Source organism: Schistocerca serialis, chromosome 4 (assembly GCF_023864345.2).
Source record: "Schistocerca serialis cubense isolate TAMUIC-IGC-003099 chromosome 4, iqSchSeri2.2, whole genome shotgun sequence".
NCBI classification, from domain to species: Eukaryota; Metazoa; Arthropoda; class Insecta; order Orthoptera; family Acrididae; genus Schistocerca; species Schistocerca serialis.
The window spans coordinates 123,902,572-123,923,865 of NC_064641.1; the positions used below are offsets into that span (position 1 = coordinate 123,902,572).

The 21,294-nt window shown below is 38.2% G+C and overlaps 1 protein-coding gene across 1 annotated transcript in view; it reads right to left on the reverse strand.

Annotated features, from left to right (window-relative positions):
- Window positions 1-9,799: 9,799 nt before the first annotated feature.
- Window positions 9,800-21,294, reverse strand: part of LOC126474940 (putative sodium-coupled neutral amino acid transporter 10) — a 76,874-nt gene continuing 65,379 nt past the window's right edge. Inside the window, exons 12-13 of the mRNA XM_050102458.1 lie at window positions 16,910-17,483; window positions 9,800-11,105 (exon numbers count right to left, since the gene is read on the reverse strand). Coding sequence (XP_049958415.1) covers window positions 10,312-11,105; window positions 16,910-17,483 — 1,368 coding nt within the window. The 3' untranslated portion in view covers window positions 9,800-10,311. The remainder of the gene's footprint in view (window positions 11,106-16,909; window positions 17,484-21,294) is intronic.

Below are 21,294 nucleotides of genomic sequence, written 5' to 3' on the forward strand. Positions count from 1 at the left end.
TGTGCCAGACCAGGACTTGAACCCAGATTTCCCGCTTATCGCAAGCGGTCACCTAACCATTTGGCTATTCGTGCACGACTCACAGCCAGATCCAAACTTCCATATGTCGTCAACCATACATCTACGATCCGTATTCGCACGTCCATTATGTGTATTCCTCTACAGATCAGACGTTGTGCTTGAAAGTCGCATGCCCAGTATCGTCAGATAAATGCAATATTCACAATTTCGAATTCATCTGATGTGTTTAGTAATAGCTGTGGACACAACAGTGCATCGTCATCAGAATAACACCAGCGCTGCAATATCATATTTATCTGCCGACACCAAGCATGCATCTTTCAAGCACAATGTCTGATCTGTACGGGAATACACATAATGGATGTGCAAGTACAGATCTTAGACATTTGGTGATGACATATCGGAGTTTGGGTCTGGCCATGAGTCATGCACGGATAGCCAAATGGTAAATGGGAAATCCGGGTTTGAGTCCCAGTCCGACATAAATTTTCATTGTCTTCATTCCATTCTAGAGCTGATGGTAGTAATTATTTACAGTTGCAAATTCATCTGATGTGTTTAGCAATGGCTGTGATCGCCGCAGCGGATCGTCATTTGAATAATGCCGGCACTGCAATATCGCCTTCATCTATTGTCTGCAAGGTCAGTAACATAAAACATGAATAGCAAGGGTCTCCATACACTTCCTGATGCACACTTGAAGTTACTTCTACTTTTGATGATGACTCTCCATCCAAGATATGCTATGTCCCTACCAAAAATTCCTCAAACCAGTTACAAATTTCGATTGTTACCCCATGTGATTATACTTTTGACAATAAGTATAGATGAGGTACTAAGTCAAACACTTTTCAAAAATCACAGTAAGTCATGTGAGAAAAGTGTGAGTAGGGATTTGCATTATCAGTGTTTTTGGAACCCATGCTGGTTGGTGTGGAGGAGGTCATTCTGTATGAGATACTTCATTATATTATCTGCAAGAAAGTCTTGAATCCAATCACAGATCTGGTCCAATACTCAGTAAACTGCTTTTTTTTCCATTAAAATGCAATGCCAGAGTGTGTCAGGTACCTTCCCGAAGTCAAGGAACATGTCATCAACCTGAGCAGCAGTGCCTATAGCACTGTGGACCTCATGGATGAAAAGAGCAAGTTAAATTTTACAAGATCTCTATGTGTGAAGACAACACAGATTTTTACAGATGAGATCTGCTTTCTCCAAAAACGTCATACTACATTAGCATGAAGAATGTTCCCTAATTCTGCAACAGACAGACGTCAGTGATATAGCCCTACAGTTATGTGCATCTACCCTACAACCCAACTTGAAAATGGAAATAACCTGTGCTTTTTCAGTTGCTAGGTACCCTTTGTTGCTCTACTGGCCTACGATAAACCTCTGGTAGAAGTGGAGAAAGTTCCTTTGTGTAACATCTGTAAGATCTTAGTGGTATCTTGTCTGGTCCAGATGCCTTTCCACTGCTAAGTGATAGTAGTTGTTTTTCTATTTCATGATCATTTATCTCAATATCTGCCATTTTGGTGTTCATGGGATGATTGAATGCGGGGATCATATTAAGGACTTTTGTGATGAAACAATTTTGGAAGACCAAATTCAGTATTACAGCTTTCTCTCTGTCATCTTCAGTTTCAATGCCAGTATGGTCATTAAGTGACTGAATACATAATTTCAAACTGCTTACTGAATTAAACTGAAGAGGGTCTTTCCTGTTCCTTCCTCAGAACATACATCCACATCACCATCTTCAACACTGAATAATGACTGTTGAGTACTAAGAAACTTATATCCAGTCACTGTTGCTAAGCAAAAACATTTTACTATCTTTTTAACAGTCCTTATAGTATCTCCAGTCATAGATGCTACCATAGCCTATGTTCACTGATATCCTTCTCGACGTTAACTGATTCAACAAGTACAGGTTTTGCTGTTACTAGGAGGTCTGAGTCATTGTTCTCACAAGTTATCTGTCAACTCATACTAATTTTCGGACAAGACATTCAGAATAATGTCACATGACTCTTGCAAGATAAAGTCTCCCACCATTACAATAGCATGACCAATAAACTTATTCATGAAATTCTGCAAATACTCCCTGAAGCACTGTGTCACTACAGCGGTCTGTAAAATGCTTAGTTTCACAGAGATTATTTCACACTCAGAACCTCTATTAGACTCACTAGAGCTTATTGAATTCTTTACTGCAATAAATAGGCCACCACAACTGATGTCTAAACTATCCTTACAATAAATATTCCAATCTGAATTTAGGATTTCGTTGCTGTTTCCAGTTTCACTGTACATTTTGTTCCTAGTACTACCTGGATATTATTACCTAATAAGTGATATTAATTCTGTAATTTACCATGGATCCTTCTGCAGTTTACTGATATCTTCTCTATTTCCAGTCTGCAGGGAAAAACATTCTTTGAGAATAATCTGCCTCATTTATCTTCGATTTTGACAGATAGTTCATCAATTCCAAAGGGACGCACTGATTCCAAGGAGATGTGTGAACCACATGTATCCCACTACGCTAGTATCCACTTCCTGTATGCAGTGCACACCTGACTTATTAAAGGTGCCCTCAATTCTCCATGTGACAGAGGAGATCAAGACCCCTCCCACCCCCCCCCCCCCCCCCCCCTTCCCAACAAGATCATAGTTTGCTTTCAGCAAGATACCTGACATGTGCGAAGCATCACATCTAGCAGGTAACTTCTGCAACAGACTAAGCCTCTACCTCCCACCCATCATCCACCCTTCCTTCCATCTCCCCATCTTCCTCCTCTCACTAACTCTACCTCACACAACCCGTAATAACCTTAGTTGGACTTCAGTCTCTGGACAATGTAGCTGTAGTGCGCTCTCTCAAGAAGCTATGCTGACTGAATAACATTTATTTAACTGAAGCTGACTAACTATCTTCAATAGTTTCATGTTCTCATTCTAAATTGTATCAAGACTACTTCATGTGTACACAGGGTATGGCAGTAAAAGATGACAACATTTATTTTCGCAATACTATCATTTTATTTAAGAAGTCTTTGGCACAGATAAAGTATGTGTACATCTAACAGAAAACAACATCAAAAATACACAATTTTTCTAAGTCAAACTTCTAACATCCAGCAGCTAAGTTACTCACTGAAGAGATCATGAACCAAGAGAAATGGGAAAATACGCACATAACATTACAATTACACAATATATTTAATGATACATAGTAGGCAATTTTACGTTTTAAAAAAGCAGTCTCTCATTTTTCTCGCAGTTTAAATCATCGTCACACATATACAATAATCCATTTATACCCTACATAACACTGGAAAAAGTATCTTACAAATCTAAATTAACATCTTTAGAGCTCCTTCAGCATTACAAATCTGTTATTAAAAAATCTGCATTCTGATTCCAAAAACGAATTTTTTTAGTTGGATTCTCTTTACCCATCATAAAAAATGTTGTTCCTTCAACCTTTGATCTATATACAAAAGAAAAATAGTTATTTCCTCATAAAACGACAAAATATTTCTATTCTCTCAATATAATCTGCATATTTTAAAATTTGCATAATATTACTGCCAGTTTCTTGTGAAATTAATGGCGGCACTGATAACACAGAAAAAAATAATCTAGTCACATTTTTCCCACATTACCATCTTCCCTAAATAACTTATATATTTGAAAAACTAATTTCGTAAGTCAGTCCTCAAAACTCATACAGGAAATACTTTAGTGGCAGTCTTAATAGTCCACTATATATAGCAACAATCAGTCTTAGAACTACTTTGCAGCAAAGAATCTTGTCACGTGATGGAATGTTTGACTGTATTTGTAACAATACTTTAAAACTCTCACCGACAGTTACTGATACTGTCAGCACTTTAATATAGCACAATCTGTGCTAAGGTACACGATATCATTCTTCCTTTTAACACCTTGTTCACATTATTTCATACTTCTCACTAAAATCTAAACATGTGTCAACATTATCAGACACAAGAAAAATTGTGCAAAGGTTTGCAATCACAGTTAGTTTCCATTTCTGAACAACTGTAAATGAAATTGCAAACAAAAGAAACAGTTTGTACAACTGAGTAGAAACAAAGTCAAGAAAATTACTTTTTGAGTCACTAAAAGCTAGTTTACACTTAAAAATATAAAGTAAAATTTTAAATTCTGCAACTATCCCTTTCTTTCAATCTTTCAGCAAGATAATATGTAAAAAGGGAAAAAATGGATACAATGTATAAGATGGTTAAGCTGGTAAATAGCTGCAACTATAATTAAAACAAAACAAAAAATTAAATGACAAGGAATGGGGAAAACATGGGAAAAATATACATAGAAGAGAGGAAAGTAGTAAGAAAATATGCAGATAAAATCAAGAGACAAATATAGCTGAGAGTGATACCATGAAAAGACATACAGAAATGAGTCAGTTTAAAATTATACAGCTGAAGGTAAACAGACCTAGACAAAAAAAGATGAATTTGTGATGTTAATACTCAGACTGTCCACTGATTATTAAGATTTTTCATCATTATAGAGAGCTAAGGGTGACATGGTAGTGAGATCATTTGAATGTTGCTGTGTCTATTAACTCTTAACTATTTAATTATGGCCGAACCACTACAGAATGTAAGCAGATATCTCATGTGAGTGTCTTTGGTGATCTATTTAATGTCAACAACATTGATTCTATTGGTAATGCAAGAGGATATTTTGCAAAAGACAATGTCACACTGCTTTGAAACAATGAGAAGGAAGGGCAGGAGAGTAATGTCGCAGAAAATGATGTGAGAAGTTAACGTTGGAAATATGTTAAACAGTCCATCTTTTGCTGAATCATCTGCACTGAGACAGAAGAGTCTCAACTCAAGTTATGATAGGATAAGAATTACAACTCAATCAATATGCCATGTTTTGCCCATGGGATCCGGTACCAAGAATGAAGAACATAATTATGTTTGTGATTTTAAGATACCCCTGACCTTACTGAATGTCAACTTTATCCTTATTTTAGACATAAATTAATATCAGAATGTTCACTTATAATAAATTAGCTAGAGCCATATGTTTCATAGATAACAAAGACACTAATTCAAAGGACCTTTTCAATCTTCCTCTAAGGATAAACATGAACCACCACTCATAATGCTTATGATTAGTACTAGTGATGCTGAAAACAAAAGCGGCATTGAGAGTGATGTGAGGGGCAATGGTATAACCATGAGTCTTAGAAGCTGATGCTCTATAAGCACCAGTCACATTGTCAAGTGTCATCTGCATTATCAATGCCAACTCATATTAATCACGTCAGCTAAATAGCAAAGTACCAATGTGGAATTAATCATTAATGCCACTAGTAGATAATCTATGGGACTAAGTCTATGCTTGACAGACACATTGTTTTAGGATTTGATGCAACACTAATTCGTAATACCAGATACCATGCAGGAATTTCTCAGCTTATGGTGAAACATACTGCTGGTAATGGCTCACACTTACTAACAATAACTGTAGATCTTTAACCAAACATGTTTGCCCCTACCAGCATATGAGACTGTGTGTCAGGACATTCATGTAACAGGCAAAGTGAATGGTAGAAACCAATACTTAGATTCTCTACTTATAGGTCAGTTTGTTTTAATGTACCACAGGAAGTTTTGTTATAATTTTCACATGTTGGGTAAAGTGTTTTAGATTTGTTTACTTCCATTTAATTACTGTGTAACAGTAGAAGTTAATTTGACAATACTGTCTGCAATTTTATAATATTATTTGTTAAAAAATGAAATACTGATTTGTAGATTTGGGTTCATGCAGATTCAGTGAAGTAAATAAAAACAAATGTTATCAACATACTGTTACAGAAGGGAATTAACTTCCTTGAGGACTGCTGAAACATAATCAACCAGGACAGGGCTTACAGGCAAGCAGATGACTATAGAGAGAAAGGATTTCTAAATTTCCAAAATAGTTCCTTCCTCACAAGGAACAGGCAGATAAAAAACATGAAAAACTGTATAATGTGATGTGTAGAAAGTTGTTCCAAATACCTCATCAGGAGAGACATGAGGTGCAGCACTTACCTCACTGACTTTAACAAAGTACTATTTATTTATACAAGATGCTAAGGAACAGGGGCATGAATGTTTCTCCCTAAAAATGAAAATCAAGTCAGGTGAAAGAACAATTTGCATTCCTCTGCTAGCGCATCATGCAAATTAGATTAGAAATTTTAACTGTGGGCAAAGTGCGCAACCTAAAACCTGAAAAGAGGGACTTCCACAGATGAAGGAGGTCCATTTAGAACTCAGTGAGTTCCTCAGAAATGTTATCATGACCTATAACAGCCTATAAAGTAATTACACTGGGTGAGAAGTATGGAAATTATTTATGCATGCTATAAGCAAACTGTAGTCAACAAACACCAGTCATCTATCTTTTTTTCTTTATGCATCTTCATATAAATCTTTCACGAACTACCATGTTATTATTGAAGTCTGATAATACTGCAACATGGTTAGAATAAACATCTCTCCCACTGCATTGAGCTATGAAGGCCTATGCTGAAATATGACTCAAATAAACAACCTTGCCACAGCAACAGCTACTAAAAGCTGACTTCTTCCCATACTTCACAGTATGTCTCATAACCAGCCGAACTTGTGCAGCAAAGAGCTAAGAGGCTGACTAATACACTGTGTCTGAGCAGTCCATTTATTTCACAGTTTGGGTTAATTATGAGTAGTAAATAACATAATCTACACAGTTAGCCATTAGCACCATAAAACAACATATAGTTTTGATAATGGTGGGGAGCACTGCAGTTAATTTACTGGGCTGTTCAAATGAAGCTGCATTAAAAAGAAGTAGAGAATATATGACAGCAAAGAGACAGCTAAATAGCACAGATGATAAGGCACCCAAATGTTAAAAATCTATATAATGATGATTATATATACACACCTAAAAATAATCCAGCAATACAAAATATGCAACAAACAGCCTCTGCTGCATAACTGAGAGTGCCTTATGAGGGAAAGGGGGGGGGGGGGGGGGGGAGAGAGAGAGAGAGAGAGAGGGGGGGGGGCAGGGGGGGGGAGGTGGATTCACTGAACAGATACACTTAGTGAGTGGCCCAAAACCACCACAATGTAATTAGCCATCAACAAGCAAGCTATATATTCTCAGTAACTTCATCTACTGGTACAGCTATCAACAAAACAACATATCATCACAGTATAATTTCCTAAATAATTCGATGCTGACAGTTTGAGAAACTTTTGCATATTGAAGGGGGTGGGGGGGGGGGGGGGGAAATCACACACAGTTTGACATGAATAATAATCCCTAGAGTGCAGTACTTAAAATGAGGAAGTAAGGGAGAATTACACTACCTACTGAAAGGGATGAATAGTCTTCTAAGTACAGAATATGTACTGAAATTAAGATGGATGAAAGTACTAAGAAGAAGCACAAATTAGACTCGCAACAAACTTTCAATCAAAATTTTGGATCACGAATAGAAAAAGTAAAAGAATTCTGACATCTTAGGAGCAAGTAATACATGATGGATGAAGCAATGAGGACATAAGAAGCTAACTAGCACAGGCAAAGAGAGCATTCCTTGCCAAAATATGTCTACTGGTACAAAACAATGGCCTTAATTTGAAACAGAAATATTCAAGAAAGTATGTCAGAAACACACCACTGTATGGATGTGAATCATGGAATGTCAGTAAACAGGAAGAGAAGAGAATCTAAGCATCTGAGATGTTGAGGATGGAGTGATCAGAAATGAGGTAGGTTTTCCACGGAATTGAGGGAAAAGCAACATGCAGAAAACACCAACAGAATAGATAGAATGATACGGCACGTATTAACACACCAGGAAATAATTTCCATGGAACTGGAGGTAGTAGCAGAGGCCAAAAATTGTAGGAACAGGGAGAGATTAGAATACACACAACAAATAATTGAGAATGTGGCTTGTAAGTGCTATTTTGAGATGGAGAAACTGACACGGGAGAGGAAATCATGTTGGGCTACATCAAACCAGTCCAAAGATAGATAAAAAAAGAGGAAGAAGCATTACACAAAGGAAAAAGGAGAGACAAGAATGAAAAATTTGCTAACAAGTATAAAATTATTCTAAAAAAAGACATTATTAACACTGTTACTTTCATTAATTCCTCAAATATAAGACTTCATTACTAATGCCAATATTTCATAATTTATCACAATCAAAATGCAATTTAATATGTCATGGCTTATTATTCAAGTGGTCACTGGCTTATTGGACAAGTAGTAAGCTAGGATTTCTTCAAAAAATTGACCACCATGTTTAACAAAAACGAAAACATCCAGAAAGTATAGATCACACATGAAAATGAAAAAGGATAGCATTATAAATATTTCTATTTACCAAATTTGGCAAAATTAATTTAAAATCAGAAAAAACAATAAAAAAATGTAAAAAGAAAACACAAAATGTGAGTGACAATACATCACTAGCAAGAATTTTAAAAACCAAAAGAAAGGAACTTTTATAACAAGAGCAAGAGATGAGCTCTAATGACAGAACTATGGTAAGATAAATAAATTTTAAAGAAAAGAGGTAAATAAGAAAAGCTTAGAAGTGTAATACAGAGAGCTGAATGACAACCTTAAATTTTGTGGGTGATTCAGTCTACAGATTTAAGACCTGATCATGAGTCATAAAAACAGTATTTCTGTTAGTAAATTCCATACGCCCACCACAGCTGGTGGATAAGCAGTTATTACTTAAAGGAACACTCCACAAAGTCATTATCACAAAATCAGGTGTGGCACATTTTCTTGATACACCTGCATCTCTGAAACATGAGTTCAGTACCAAGGAGTTTAAGGTACACACAGAAACGTCTGTTGTACACTGTTGTCACAGGTCAGCTATGCTGTTGAAAGCACCACTGTTTGGATGACTCAAATTGAAACTGCAGGGTGGCTACAGGATAATCATTTCAAGCGAAACTTTTCAGGCATTTCTACAATGAGTTACAACATTTCTGCATCCACACAAAGAGTCAACATTACCTAAAGTTACTCATCAGCTTTCGAATTATTTTTGTGACTTCTGGCCAGTTTTCAATGACAGGTTTCAAGTATTTCATTTTATAGCAGCAATGGAACTGCTTCAAACAGTTAATCACTGCACAAACAGAAATATGCGAGCATTACACATAGAAAGAATTTGTCTCAAAAATACATAGCTAAAAACACAGATTGTTACATGTATAAACATCTCTTCCTAATGTCTGTGTCTGAGCAGTCCATTTATTTCACAGTTTGGGTTAATTATGAGTAGTAAATAACATAATCTACACAGTTAGTTTAATTAATAACCAAAACTTTACGTACTGGAAGTCCTACCATCTTATAAATGTTGTTTGGTACAGAATTTATGCATCAAAACTCTATGACAACACCAAAATGACTGCAATTTCAATTCAATTATAAAAATATACATACTGGTCTAGGCTACTGACCTGATATGTTGGTCTATGTCCTTATAAATTTTGATGGACATTTTGTAATGTAACGCAATAATTCAGTGAATGCGACACATTACTATGTTTTTAAAAAGAAAAAAAAATAGGTGTATATTACTTACAGAAAATACCAAAAACCAATAACTAATTATACTAAGCCCAGAAACTGTCACAAGGTTGCACATATGTTTTCACAGCTGAAATGTTTCGGTCTTGGCAAATGGTCAAAGGCCAGTTTTAATTGTGCATTACATCACAATACCTAAGTACATAATGGGTTTCAGCCACAGGTGTTTCAATACTCGATGGAGATCCTCTTATACAAAATGAGTAAATTGCAGTAGGCTAGGGTAATTGACTAGATTTTCTTTTATCAACAGAGATACTGAAATAAGTGCCCACATTTACGCACTTGGGGGGAGGGGGATACAACTAATTACACCATCATAAATACCTGCTATACAGTAACTGCAACAATAATTGCATACACCATTGCTTAGAATGACAAAAGTCTTTATGGACCTACAGGCCACACACGACAGGTGTGATATGTCATTATTTGGACAATTTTTTGGCAGGATAGAGCAGTCTGAAAATCGCATCAACGTATTCTCGGTCATGAAATCACGTGGCCAATTTCATCAACACAGGGAAGTTGCACTGCCACATTTACATACACAAATTTTGCTTTTTCCTCAGAACTCGCGAACACACAAGCAAACATTGTCCTTTATGTGTTGTCTTCTGCCTCATCATCTTTAGCAGACTTCAGATCGCGGGACAGTGGCTTAACACCGGCAGCTGATAGACGGTCATCCGAGTCGACAATTGATGGAGGAAGACTGACATCAGGAGGTGACAGGTGCTGTGGGGCCTTTATCTCAAAAGGAGCACCCGTGACCTTCTCTGCTTCTACCGCAACATCTGTGTAGCTTCTCATGTGTTGGGGAGCCCCAGTTACACTGCTGATTCCCAACTCTGAGACAGATCTCAGATTAAAATCTCTTGTTACCATATCACTTGACAATACAAGATTACTAGAGTTATCTGCTACCTTCCTTACTACTTCCTCTTCCATTTCTGGTGACTTTATACTCAAAATCTTGTTATCTTTTACAACAGATTCTCTGGACGGATCTTTCGGAACAGAGACATCCTCCACCACTGCAGGCTTTGCACTGTTTTCTGTCGCACTAAGTAATGTGGAAGAATTGTCCCTTTTGTTGGGAGCAATGTGAGGCAGATACATTGAAGACCCATTGTTTTCTGGCTGCTTTACACTGGCTTCTGCCAACACTGTGCCGCCTGACTGTTGAAGATGAGAGCTGGCTGCTTTCTCTGCAATGTCGCAGTTCCCTTCTTCAGCGGCCGCCTCCGTCTCCCGTTTCTCCCTAGCGTGTGCCTCTGCTACTTGCTCTTGTGGTGAGCCAGCTTCTTCTTGTGTCTGTTTTCCTGCACTGTCCTTTTTGCCTGATTTAACATTGCCCTTCAAGCGATCCAAAAGTACAGTGCCTGATGAAACTTCTGCAACACAAATTTAATGCCACACAATACAATACATCTGAAAGTTAAGAGTCTCTTTAACAAAAGTGAACTAGTAATACATAACATAAAAAAACAACTCTATTAATACAAATATAATGAAACAGCAAATTAGTTATTGTCTTACTACTTAGAAAGGAACCAGGGACGAGGGGGTGGGGGGTGGAGCAACGGTAACGCATTTAAATAGCATAAATATCATGAAGGTTAAGAGTTGTTCAAATGTTCTGCTTTATATCAAATATGGCAAATTTTCTTTTGAGTGTTAAGTTTTACACGAGTAAAGTGGAAGGCATCATTTCTCATACGTCATAAAATTCCAACACAATATTGAGAGAGACTCATAAAAACCACTTCATCTGCATCATACATTTAGGTAACAGAAGTAATTGGATAGTAATATGCACTTTAGACATAGCGGTAGTAACCCATACACAAGGTATAAAAGGGCAGTGCACTGGCAGAGTTAGACGCATGGGGCATTCCATTTCAGAAATCGTTAAGGAATTCGAGGAGATACAAACAAAGTGTCAAGAGTGTGTCGAGAATACCAAATTTCGGGCATTAACTCTCACCACGGACAATGCAGTGACTGGCAGCCTTCACTTAACGACCGAGAATATCAGTGTTACGTACAGTTTTGAGCACTAACAGACAAGCCACATTGCATGAAATAATCACAAAATTCAACGTGGGATGTAAGACGAACATATCCATTAGGACAGTGCAGTGAAATCTGGCATTAATGGGCTATGGCAGCAGACAACCAACATGTGTGCCTTTGCTAACAGCATGACATCACCTGCAATGCCTCTGCTGGGCTCGTGACCATACCGATTGACCCTAGATGACTGAAAAACTGTGGCCTGGTCAGATGAGTCCTGGAGTCCTGATTTTAGTTGGTAAGAGCTGAGGGAAGGGTTCGAGTGTGGTGCAGAACCCATGAAGCTATAGATCCAAGTTGTCAACAAGGCACTGTGCAATCTGGTGGTGGCTCCACAATGGAGTGGGCTGTGTTTACATGGAACAGACTGGATCCGCTCGATGTTTGGCTACTTACAAACCATTTGCAGCCATTCATCGACATCATGTAATTATGGATGACAATTTGCCATGTCACCAGACCGCAACTATTCATCACTTGTTTGAAGAACGTTCTGGACAATTTGAGTTATTGGTAAGGCCACCAAGATTGCGAAACATGAATCCCAGCAAAAATTTATGGTAATTAATTGAGAGGTCAGTTCGTGCACATTATGCTGCAATGGCAACACTTTCACAATTGTGGATGGCTATTGAGGCAACATAGCTCAATATTTCTGCTACATTGAGATGCTGCGCTATGTCAGGCAGAAGCAGATTCAACAAGATATTAGGAGGTATCCCACACCTTTTGTCACCTCTGTGCTTATTGTCTCCTATTTTCAACTGGTCTCATTCACAGGGTGTCAGTTAAGCAAATATAAAACATCAATGATAGTGCTACGTAGATGTACGATGTGCACCCCAAAAATACAATACAATACCGTCTTGCAGGAAGTAAGTATGTTCATCAATTCAGACAGGACCGAACTAATGCTGGAAACACACACTGCCTCAGTATGTGGAAGCAATTGTGCTTTCACCCACAGTTGCAATCCACATAAAAATGCTCAAAGTGTGGTTTCACTATGCGTCCAGATTTTAAAGATGTTATCAATGGGTGGAGACCAAACCATTAACATTAGTAGTGTGGAAACAGTTAAACTAGGTTCAAACATGCATTCCCAATATCTTTAACAATTGCCAGAAATCAAGCTACTCATCCAGAATATGAGTGAGGCTGATGAAGATGTTACAGTAGTATGCCATGAATTTGGGAATGTAGCCTAAGCAAAATGACACTTGAGGAATTAGATAAGGCAATATAAATGTGAAACAGATCAATAATAAGGCATCTGGGGATGGCAGCATGTTTCCGAAACATGCAGGTGATGACATAATTAGTAAATACTGACTGACATGGTAGACTCTTTTCATTAATCTTTACCATGTGACTATTAAATACAAAACATTATCAAATGAAACAAAAACTTCAGTCAGTCTACAAATTCTTCCTTTTGTATCACATTGCCAGTTTTCTGTTACCGGTCTTAAACCTTACTAGTTCATCTTCAGAGTTACAGTATTTACGTGTGGAATACACTTCACACAATTTGGCACTGTGGACAGAAACATTGCTAGCACTGTGGTCAGGAACATTGCTGTGTGGATAGAAATCACATCTGTGCTGCACTGGACGCGGTTTTAACAAGCACATACCATTATAATCATCATCCTAAACACTGAAATACAGGTAAAGTAGGCTCAAGCTTACCAATTCGTATTTTCTAGAACTCATGGCAAGCAGGTTACTAATTTTCTTCTAAGAAATTATTTGCAAAATGACGTACATGTCATTTGACATAGCACATTACCCAAAGCGAACTTTTATGGCTCCACAATACAAAGCTAGTTACTCTAAAGTAGATACCCTAAAATACCCAAAATACCAGCTGAAATTGAAATGCTGCTTTTTGTTCACTAATCGTACAAAAGTGGGGGAAGGAGGGTCTATTTTCGTCAAAATTCGCAGCTATTTATTTGTTTCTAAATGATTAGACACACAAATTTGAAAGGTTGTCATGCTAAATGAGTGAAGACAAAGGCTTAGTTCTTTGAAATTAGCAGTTTAAAAAGTGCTGAGTGGGAACTTGTTGCCTGAAATGTTTTCTTTGCAACAACTTCAACATCTTTTTGTCCCAAAACAGCCTTTGTTTTTTCATCTGGCTGTGTTTAAGCTTTCAAAAATGATTGTTAGCAGACCATTTTCCTGCCAGCAAAGTGAATGCATCTCTGATTTAAGGTGTTTCTGAACAATATTTGTTATATCCCGCTCAATTCAATGATTACAAAATCTGCGAACTATTAATTTCAACATTTCATTGTCATTCATAGACATGTGACCCATGCTTGACCATGCTACAGACAGGAACTGACTGCATGGTAACTCTGTTTTGATGTTATGGGAAGAACTTAGGCACAGTGAAAAAATGTTACAGATTCTGTTTTCCAATCACTATGGTGCAGAGAGTGGGCACTATAAGCTATAGTGGATGGTTGTTTTTGGGGAAGGAGACCAGACAGCGTGGTCATCGGTCTCATCGGATTAGGGAAGGATGGGGAAGGAAGTCGACCGTGCCCTTTCAGAGGAACCATCCCGGCATTTGCCTGGAGTGATTTAGGGAAATCACGGAAAACCTAAATCAGGATGGCCGGACGCGGGATTGAACCGTCGTCCTCCCGAATGCGAGTCCAGTGTCTAACCACTGCCCACCTCGCTCGGTAAGCTATAGTGGCAGATGGCTGAGAGTGTAAGTAAACTTGAATTTTGACTGACACATGGGAGACAAGCAGTGCAGGGAAACAAGTCACAAGGATTGCCGATCTCTTCTGGTGTTGTAATGGTTGTAAATTTGTGACGGATTGCGATTAATCGCTTAACTTATTTCAAAATAAGAACAGAAAACAGCATGCAATGCCGAACATAAAGCATTCGGGAACAGCTGCTGCACAACTGCTTGTTGAGGTTAGCAGATTATTGTTGAACAATGTAGTTCAAGCCCAACCTTTAGTGGTATTCGATCCAATCGCAGTTCAAAAGATACACCACGTATTTTGCCACATAAAAGTGTTCCCATTGTAACGTCTTTTGAGTTTTAGCTAAAGACAAACATACATGTTTTTTGTAAGTGGCATACTATGTTGCATTATGCAGTCTGTATTTTAAATAGACTATTTCTGTATTTTAAATAGACCATTCAACCGGCATGGCAGAAGCATTGCACCAGATCACAGAGTACATTAAGATATTGTTGCATTTGTACACTTTTTTTTTTACAAACTGTTTATAATGCACATTATCTTTCCAAATTGGGCTTCGCCACATGATGTACAATACCAGAACTGGAAACTGGTTAAATTTTCGATATTTATATGCAGAAAACAAAGCCATTTCAAACTATATCTGATAAAATAGTTCATCTGGATACAATTTGTTGTGAAATAGTGAGTATTACGTAATTTCACGTTTTCGCATTTTAAGGCAAGCTCTCTTACTGAGTCCCCCTTGGAATCTTTCCAAATTTAATACTTTCCTTCTGATAATATTTGTTTCTGGGTCTAATGTTTTAATGTTGCGTTATTTCTAAATATTTTTCAGGTTCTTGTTAATTTATTTTCTCCCCGAGATACTGGAAGAACTCTTCTGTCAGCCTAATGTCATTCACACTGCATAAAATATCCAAAAAATATCAGTGTAGAAAATGACAGATTGCTACTTACCATAAACAAGACATGGTAAGTTGCAGAATGGCACAATTTAAAAACACTCGCACAACTTTTGGCAACAGCCTTCATCACCAAAAGAGAAACCATTCATACATACAATCAACCACACTTTGCATACACATGACTGCTAACTCTGGAAGCTTGAGCCAGAATGCAAATATTACGTGTGATGCAAGCAACATTCTGGAGGGGTTGCGACGGGGAAGGGTAGTAGTGTATGGTATGTGTGTGTGTGTGTGTGTGTGTGTGTGTGTGCGCGTGTGTGTGTGTGTGTGTGGAGCGGGGTGGGGAGGGGGCGGGCTGTGTGGCAGTGACTTCCATCCCCTCTGTCCTAGTAGTAGGTAGTAGTGTATGGTATGTGTGTGTGTGTGTGTGTGCGTGTGTGTGTGTGTGTGTGTGTGTGTGTGTGGAGCGGGGGGGTGGTGGTGGGGTGGGGAGGGGGCGGGCTGTGTGGCAGTGACTTCCATCCCCTCTGTCCTATCTTCTCCTCGCCACCCTCTTCGTTTGCCGCCCTCTGCCAATGTGCACCCGCCCGTCTTTCCCTGCTCCTCTCCTTTTTTTCCCCATCTCCCTGCACCACTATCTCATGAAACTGCATGTGCTATCATTATAGCCCTCACAAAAAGAGAGCAAAAATGGATTCCAGAAGTTACAGATAGGGGGAGATTGAACAATTTAAAAGGAGCTGTACAAACAACTGAATCTTACGGTCCCACTACAATCATTCATAGCTTATCTGCACACCGTGGCAACACGCCATAAGGGAAAAAACTACAACCTAACAATTTTACAATATTCCAATGCACCTGGGAGAAGCGTAATAAAATGAAGGCTGCCTGGTGCCACTATGATGAGGAAAGTACTGTCACTTTTCACTGGGAGTGGTCCTGCACTCAGTTGACTGACAAACATTGGTAATGCATGACACAAATGCATCCAGAAGTGCTATGTACAATTTATCTCTCACCTGCACCACACACACAGTTATTTAATTTAGAGGAGTATCTGAAGTTTCACGCAGAGGTGCTATGTACAATTTATCTCTTACCTGCACCACGCAGTTATTTAATTTAGAGGAGTATCTGAAGTTTCAGGCAGTCCTCCTTCAGAAGTGCTCTATCCAAAAGCTGAAATATTTCTAGCATTCTCTTTCACTGTGCCTGTATGTGGTGAGTAGCACCCTACCCTTTCTGTATTATTGTTATTCCGTCCTGTACTTTCCGGTGTTTACTTAAGAAGTCAAAATTTTAAAGGTGTTTTTTTTTTTTTTTTTTTGGAGCAGAAACTTAAGAATATATTAAAAAATTAAGAATGCAAAATTTCCTCATGGTTAAGAGCCATGGAACTGGAACACTCGAACCCTATGTGTGAACTAGTGAGTGGGTTTAGTTATTAGCTGACAGCTATAACCTGCTCACCTGCTGCATTCTTCTGGACAACGCTATCGGCAGGCAAAGGTCGCACCGCCTTCCTGCTGTACACAATGTCTGCCAAAGACGGCACCTGCACTCCCCCTGGATGCGCGCTTGGAATCTGGGGTGACTTCTCCTCCTCGTTATGTTTCGCTGCTCCAGCACTTCCCTGTTTCTGTCCTTCACCCTGTGCCTTTGCCACAACTACTTTCGATTTAGTCTCTAGACTTTTTTGATTTGCTGTGTTTCGATTGACAGCTCCTGCCTGTGCAATTCCACTTTCTGCTGCTATCTGTTTTGGTGCATTTATAGCACTGGCTTGCGAGGGCTTAACAACATTGAGAGCCTGCTGGTTTGGGGTTTTCACTGATTCTGCTGGCAGTGGGTTTGCTATGGATTGTGCAGCTTTATTGTTTAATTCTACTTCATGCAAAGTACGTTTCATACCAACATCTACAGATTTCACCATATTTGACTGAGCATTAGATTCCTTAATTGTTTCATCTGCGGATGGCTTACTCTTTTTACTTAGTTTTTCAGTAATATTCTTGGTTTGATCTTTTGGAGAGTTACCTTCGCCCTGCAACAGAAAGTACAATCAGATATTAGCCATAAACTACATCAAAAATAAATTCTTTTGAGAAAACTACAAAATTATCAGACATAATCGTTGACTAGTATTTACCATCAGGGGGCAATATTTCAGTATTTCCAAAAGGCACAAACACAAAGTCTTTAAAAAGCAGAGAGAGAGAGGGGGGGAAAGAGAGAGAGAAGGTTCTAACACACATACCTTAAGAGCTATGCTCATCTTTACTACTATGAAACCAGTACACACAGCTCTTACAGAAAGCACTTTAGAGCTCATGTTTATGTTTACTGATTTTTTCCCCCTTGTTTTGGTTCATACTACCACTTATCAAAAAATAGAAAGCAAACAGCTTGCTGCAAAAGATAAACAAATGCTCATAGCTCTTTTAGAGCCCATGTTTACTGAACATTTTTGTCTTGTTCTGGTCCATACTACCAAGTCACAAAATGTGGAATACTTTCTTTTAGCACCCTGTATAAATGTATGACACTGACCTTGCTTTGGATCTGTATTTTGGCACTTTACCACTGGTCCACACAAATTACCACTATACTGATTTATAGTAGTGTTTATAATAACTGTACCCATTTAAATTGGAAAGAGATTCACTAGTCTGAAAAAAATCTGCTGCGTCCTCATTTCTAGTAGAGAGCGACTGTTTTATCTCTCGCTGGTAGCTTAATATGTAGTTGACTGCACAGGTGATTTCTTTAAAGAACATTGGTAGCTATGCCTGTAACAGGTAAGGCTTGTTTACAGTGAACTTCTACTTTCCATACAGCTTTACAGAAAACACTGCTATTTGCCATGTAGCTAATATAAATCTTTGCATTTAGCTGATAATATAATTTATAAAAGGAATTCCTAATGAGGTAAGTTTTTTATTTCCTTCTGAATCAGTAGGGGTTAACAATTTCTTGTTCTGTGTTAGACAGGAACCTAATTAGTACCTTTGCACTAGAGTAGAGAAGTCCACTCAGAAAATTAAACAATCACAAGTCTGGTTTTATTATCAATAAAAAATCCATCAACAAGCAATATTTAGGAAACACAACATCTTTAAAGAAGTTTCTGCATGATTTTCAGTTAGCTAATTTACAAAACATTCTTAATATTTGCTTCTACTGAATTGGCACTTTGTTTTAGGTACACTGCCCCAAAAGATAATTTCATCAGGCAACAGGGAGCCTATACCTTCATATTTGGGTCAACTTCTAACAGCAAAACAGGCTGAAATGTTCTTGATTAGTTTATTTGTGTTGATTCTATTTTAACTTCTTCTCCAGCTGGGCTGCAGGTATTTGTAGACACAGTGGCTCATTTAGTCTATGATCATTAACATTTACTTCCCAAGCTCGCACAACGTTTTTGCTTCTTTGAAATTGCTCGTCTTTGTGAGATTTAGACTTAAAGTGTTTCCTGTGATGCAATTATAAGCTTATTTAGCTACCCCTTGAGATGTGTCTGGTGAGGGCGAGTTTGGAACCTTGATTAGTATGCTTGTGTCATCAGTTTTTGAACTGTCATTTAAAGTCACTGGAAGATCATTTGTAAGTTAAGAACAAGACTGGACCCAATACTGATACTTGAGAGACCCTAACTGCTACACACCACCATTCTTAGAATGATAATTACATTCCTGTGATACAAATACTATCTATCAAGGTGGTTTTCAATATGAAGGTAAGACCCAATTCATGCATGAGCATGTAATTTATGGCATAAAACTTTAGTCTGACAAGTAGAATTTTGTGATCCAAACAATCAAAGTCTTTGCCAAAGACAGAGAATATTTCAACAGGACTTTTTTTTCTCATTTAGTTCTACCACAACTTTATTTGTGGGGTCTAGTATGACCTTCTCTGCAAAGAAATTCTGTGTTCACTTATCGCCATCTCCATCATTTTCGCATCCCTGTAGGGATCAAAAATGGGACTGAAATACAGTGCAACAATACCAGAACACAGATTTCAGAATTTCAGGCATCATCATGTTATGAATCTTGTACAATCAATGAGTGACTCAACACACAATTTCAACCTGTTAACTGATATTGCTTGTGATCAAATGAATAAATAAAATTCTTCTTTCAAACTCACCGAATGATGATTACATAGTCAGCTTTAGATTGAAATGTCCTGGCAGATTAAAACAGTGCGCAGCACTTGGATTCATACCCATACCTTGTCGTTTTCAAATAATGCTGAGCTATCAATCAGCAGCATAATATCCCACACTCAAACTTTAAATATGCCTATTTCTCTCTCCTATTTCCCAAGCTTCTCAGAAATTCTTCTGTATAGCTAATGGAACTAGCACTCCTGGACGAAATGAGAGCACAGAGAAACAGTTTAACTACAGCCTAAGGGGTTATTTCTAGAACGAATCTTTATCCTGCAATTGACTCTATGAGGAAAATTCAAATCTGTGCACTCAGAGCTGGGTTAAAAGTTTGTTCTGGATGCCTTTAGGTTAATTCTGATTAACACCTCCAATGTAGCACCTAGGGTTTGTGACATCAATATGAGATGTGCCAACAAAGTTATGATACAGTGCAGCTCCTACTGCACACTCATAGAATGAAGTTGAAATTGGAATGCAGTTCGCCTTGATACCACCAGAACTGCATCGCACTCTAGCATTGTCATCTTGGCTGACTTAAAAGTCAAGCAGGACATTGTAACCTCAAATCCCTTGAGCAATTAAGAAATAACAATTAACAATTTTTTTAATGTTAATGAAGGTGCTTTTTAACGGTAGAAACAGAATGAGAGTTTCACTCTGCAGTGGAGTGTGTGCTGATATGAAACTTCCTGGCAGATTAAAACTGTGTGCCAGACCGAGACTCGAACTCGGGACCTTTGCCTTTTGTGGGCAAGTTCTCTACCACCTGAGCTACCCAAGCATGACTCGCACCCTGTCCTCACAGCTTTACTTCCACCAGTACCTCGTCTCCTACTTTCCAAACTTCACAGAAGCTTTCCTGCGAACATTTCTGGAAATATCCCCCAGGCTGTGGCTAAGCCATGTCTCCGCAATATCCTTTCTTCTAGGAGTGCTAGTTCTGCAAGGTTCTCAGGTGAGCTTCTGTGAAGTTTGGAAAATAGGGGACAAGGTACTGGTGGAAATAAAGCTGTGAGCATGGGTCATGAGTCGTGCTTGGATAGCTCAGGCTTGCATGCGAAAGGCAAAGGTCCCGAGTTCGAGTCTCGGTCCGGCGCACAGTTTTAATCCTCCAGGAAGTTTCATATCAGCGCACACTCTGCTGCAGAGTGAAAATCTCATTCTGCATACGAGGTGTGATCAAAAAGTAGAGGTAATTTTTAATTTTGCAGGCTTTATACAACTGATTTTCATTTTTTTGTTTATGATGGTACACATGTTCCTGATTTAAGTTTGCATTTTCAGCTGTTTTGAATATTTAGTTTATTGTTAACAGTAGAAAGGGTTATACATGTTTTCAACTACTCAGCAAATTTTTACTTTCAAAAAAGATGGACCAAAGAATTTGCATTAAATTTTGCTTGAAAAATGGAATAACGTGCAGAATAGCATTCGAAATAGACTGTGGCTTTTGGCAAATCTACTATGAGTAAGACAAGAGTTTATGAGTGGTATTAATGTTTTAAGGAGGGTTACAATGACACTGAAGACGACGACCACCCTGAACACCCTAGCACATCAATTACTGATGACAATGTGGAAAAAGTAAAGAAAATAGCTCTGGAAAATGACTGAATGAACATCAGAGAGGTTTCTGACTATGTCAGGATATCCTCTGGCTCATGCCAAGCAATTT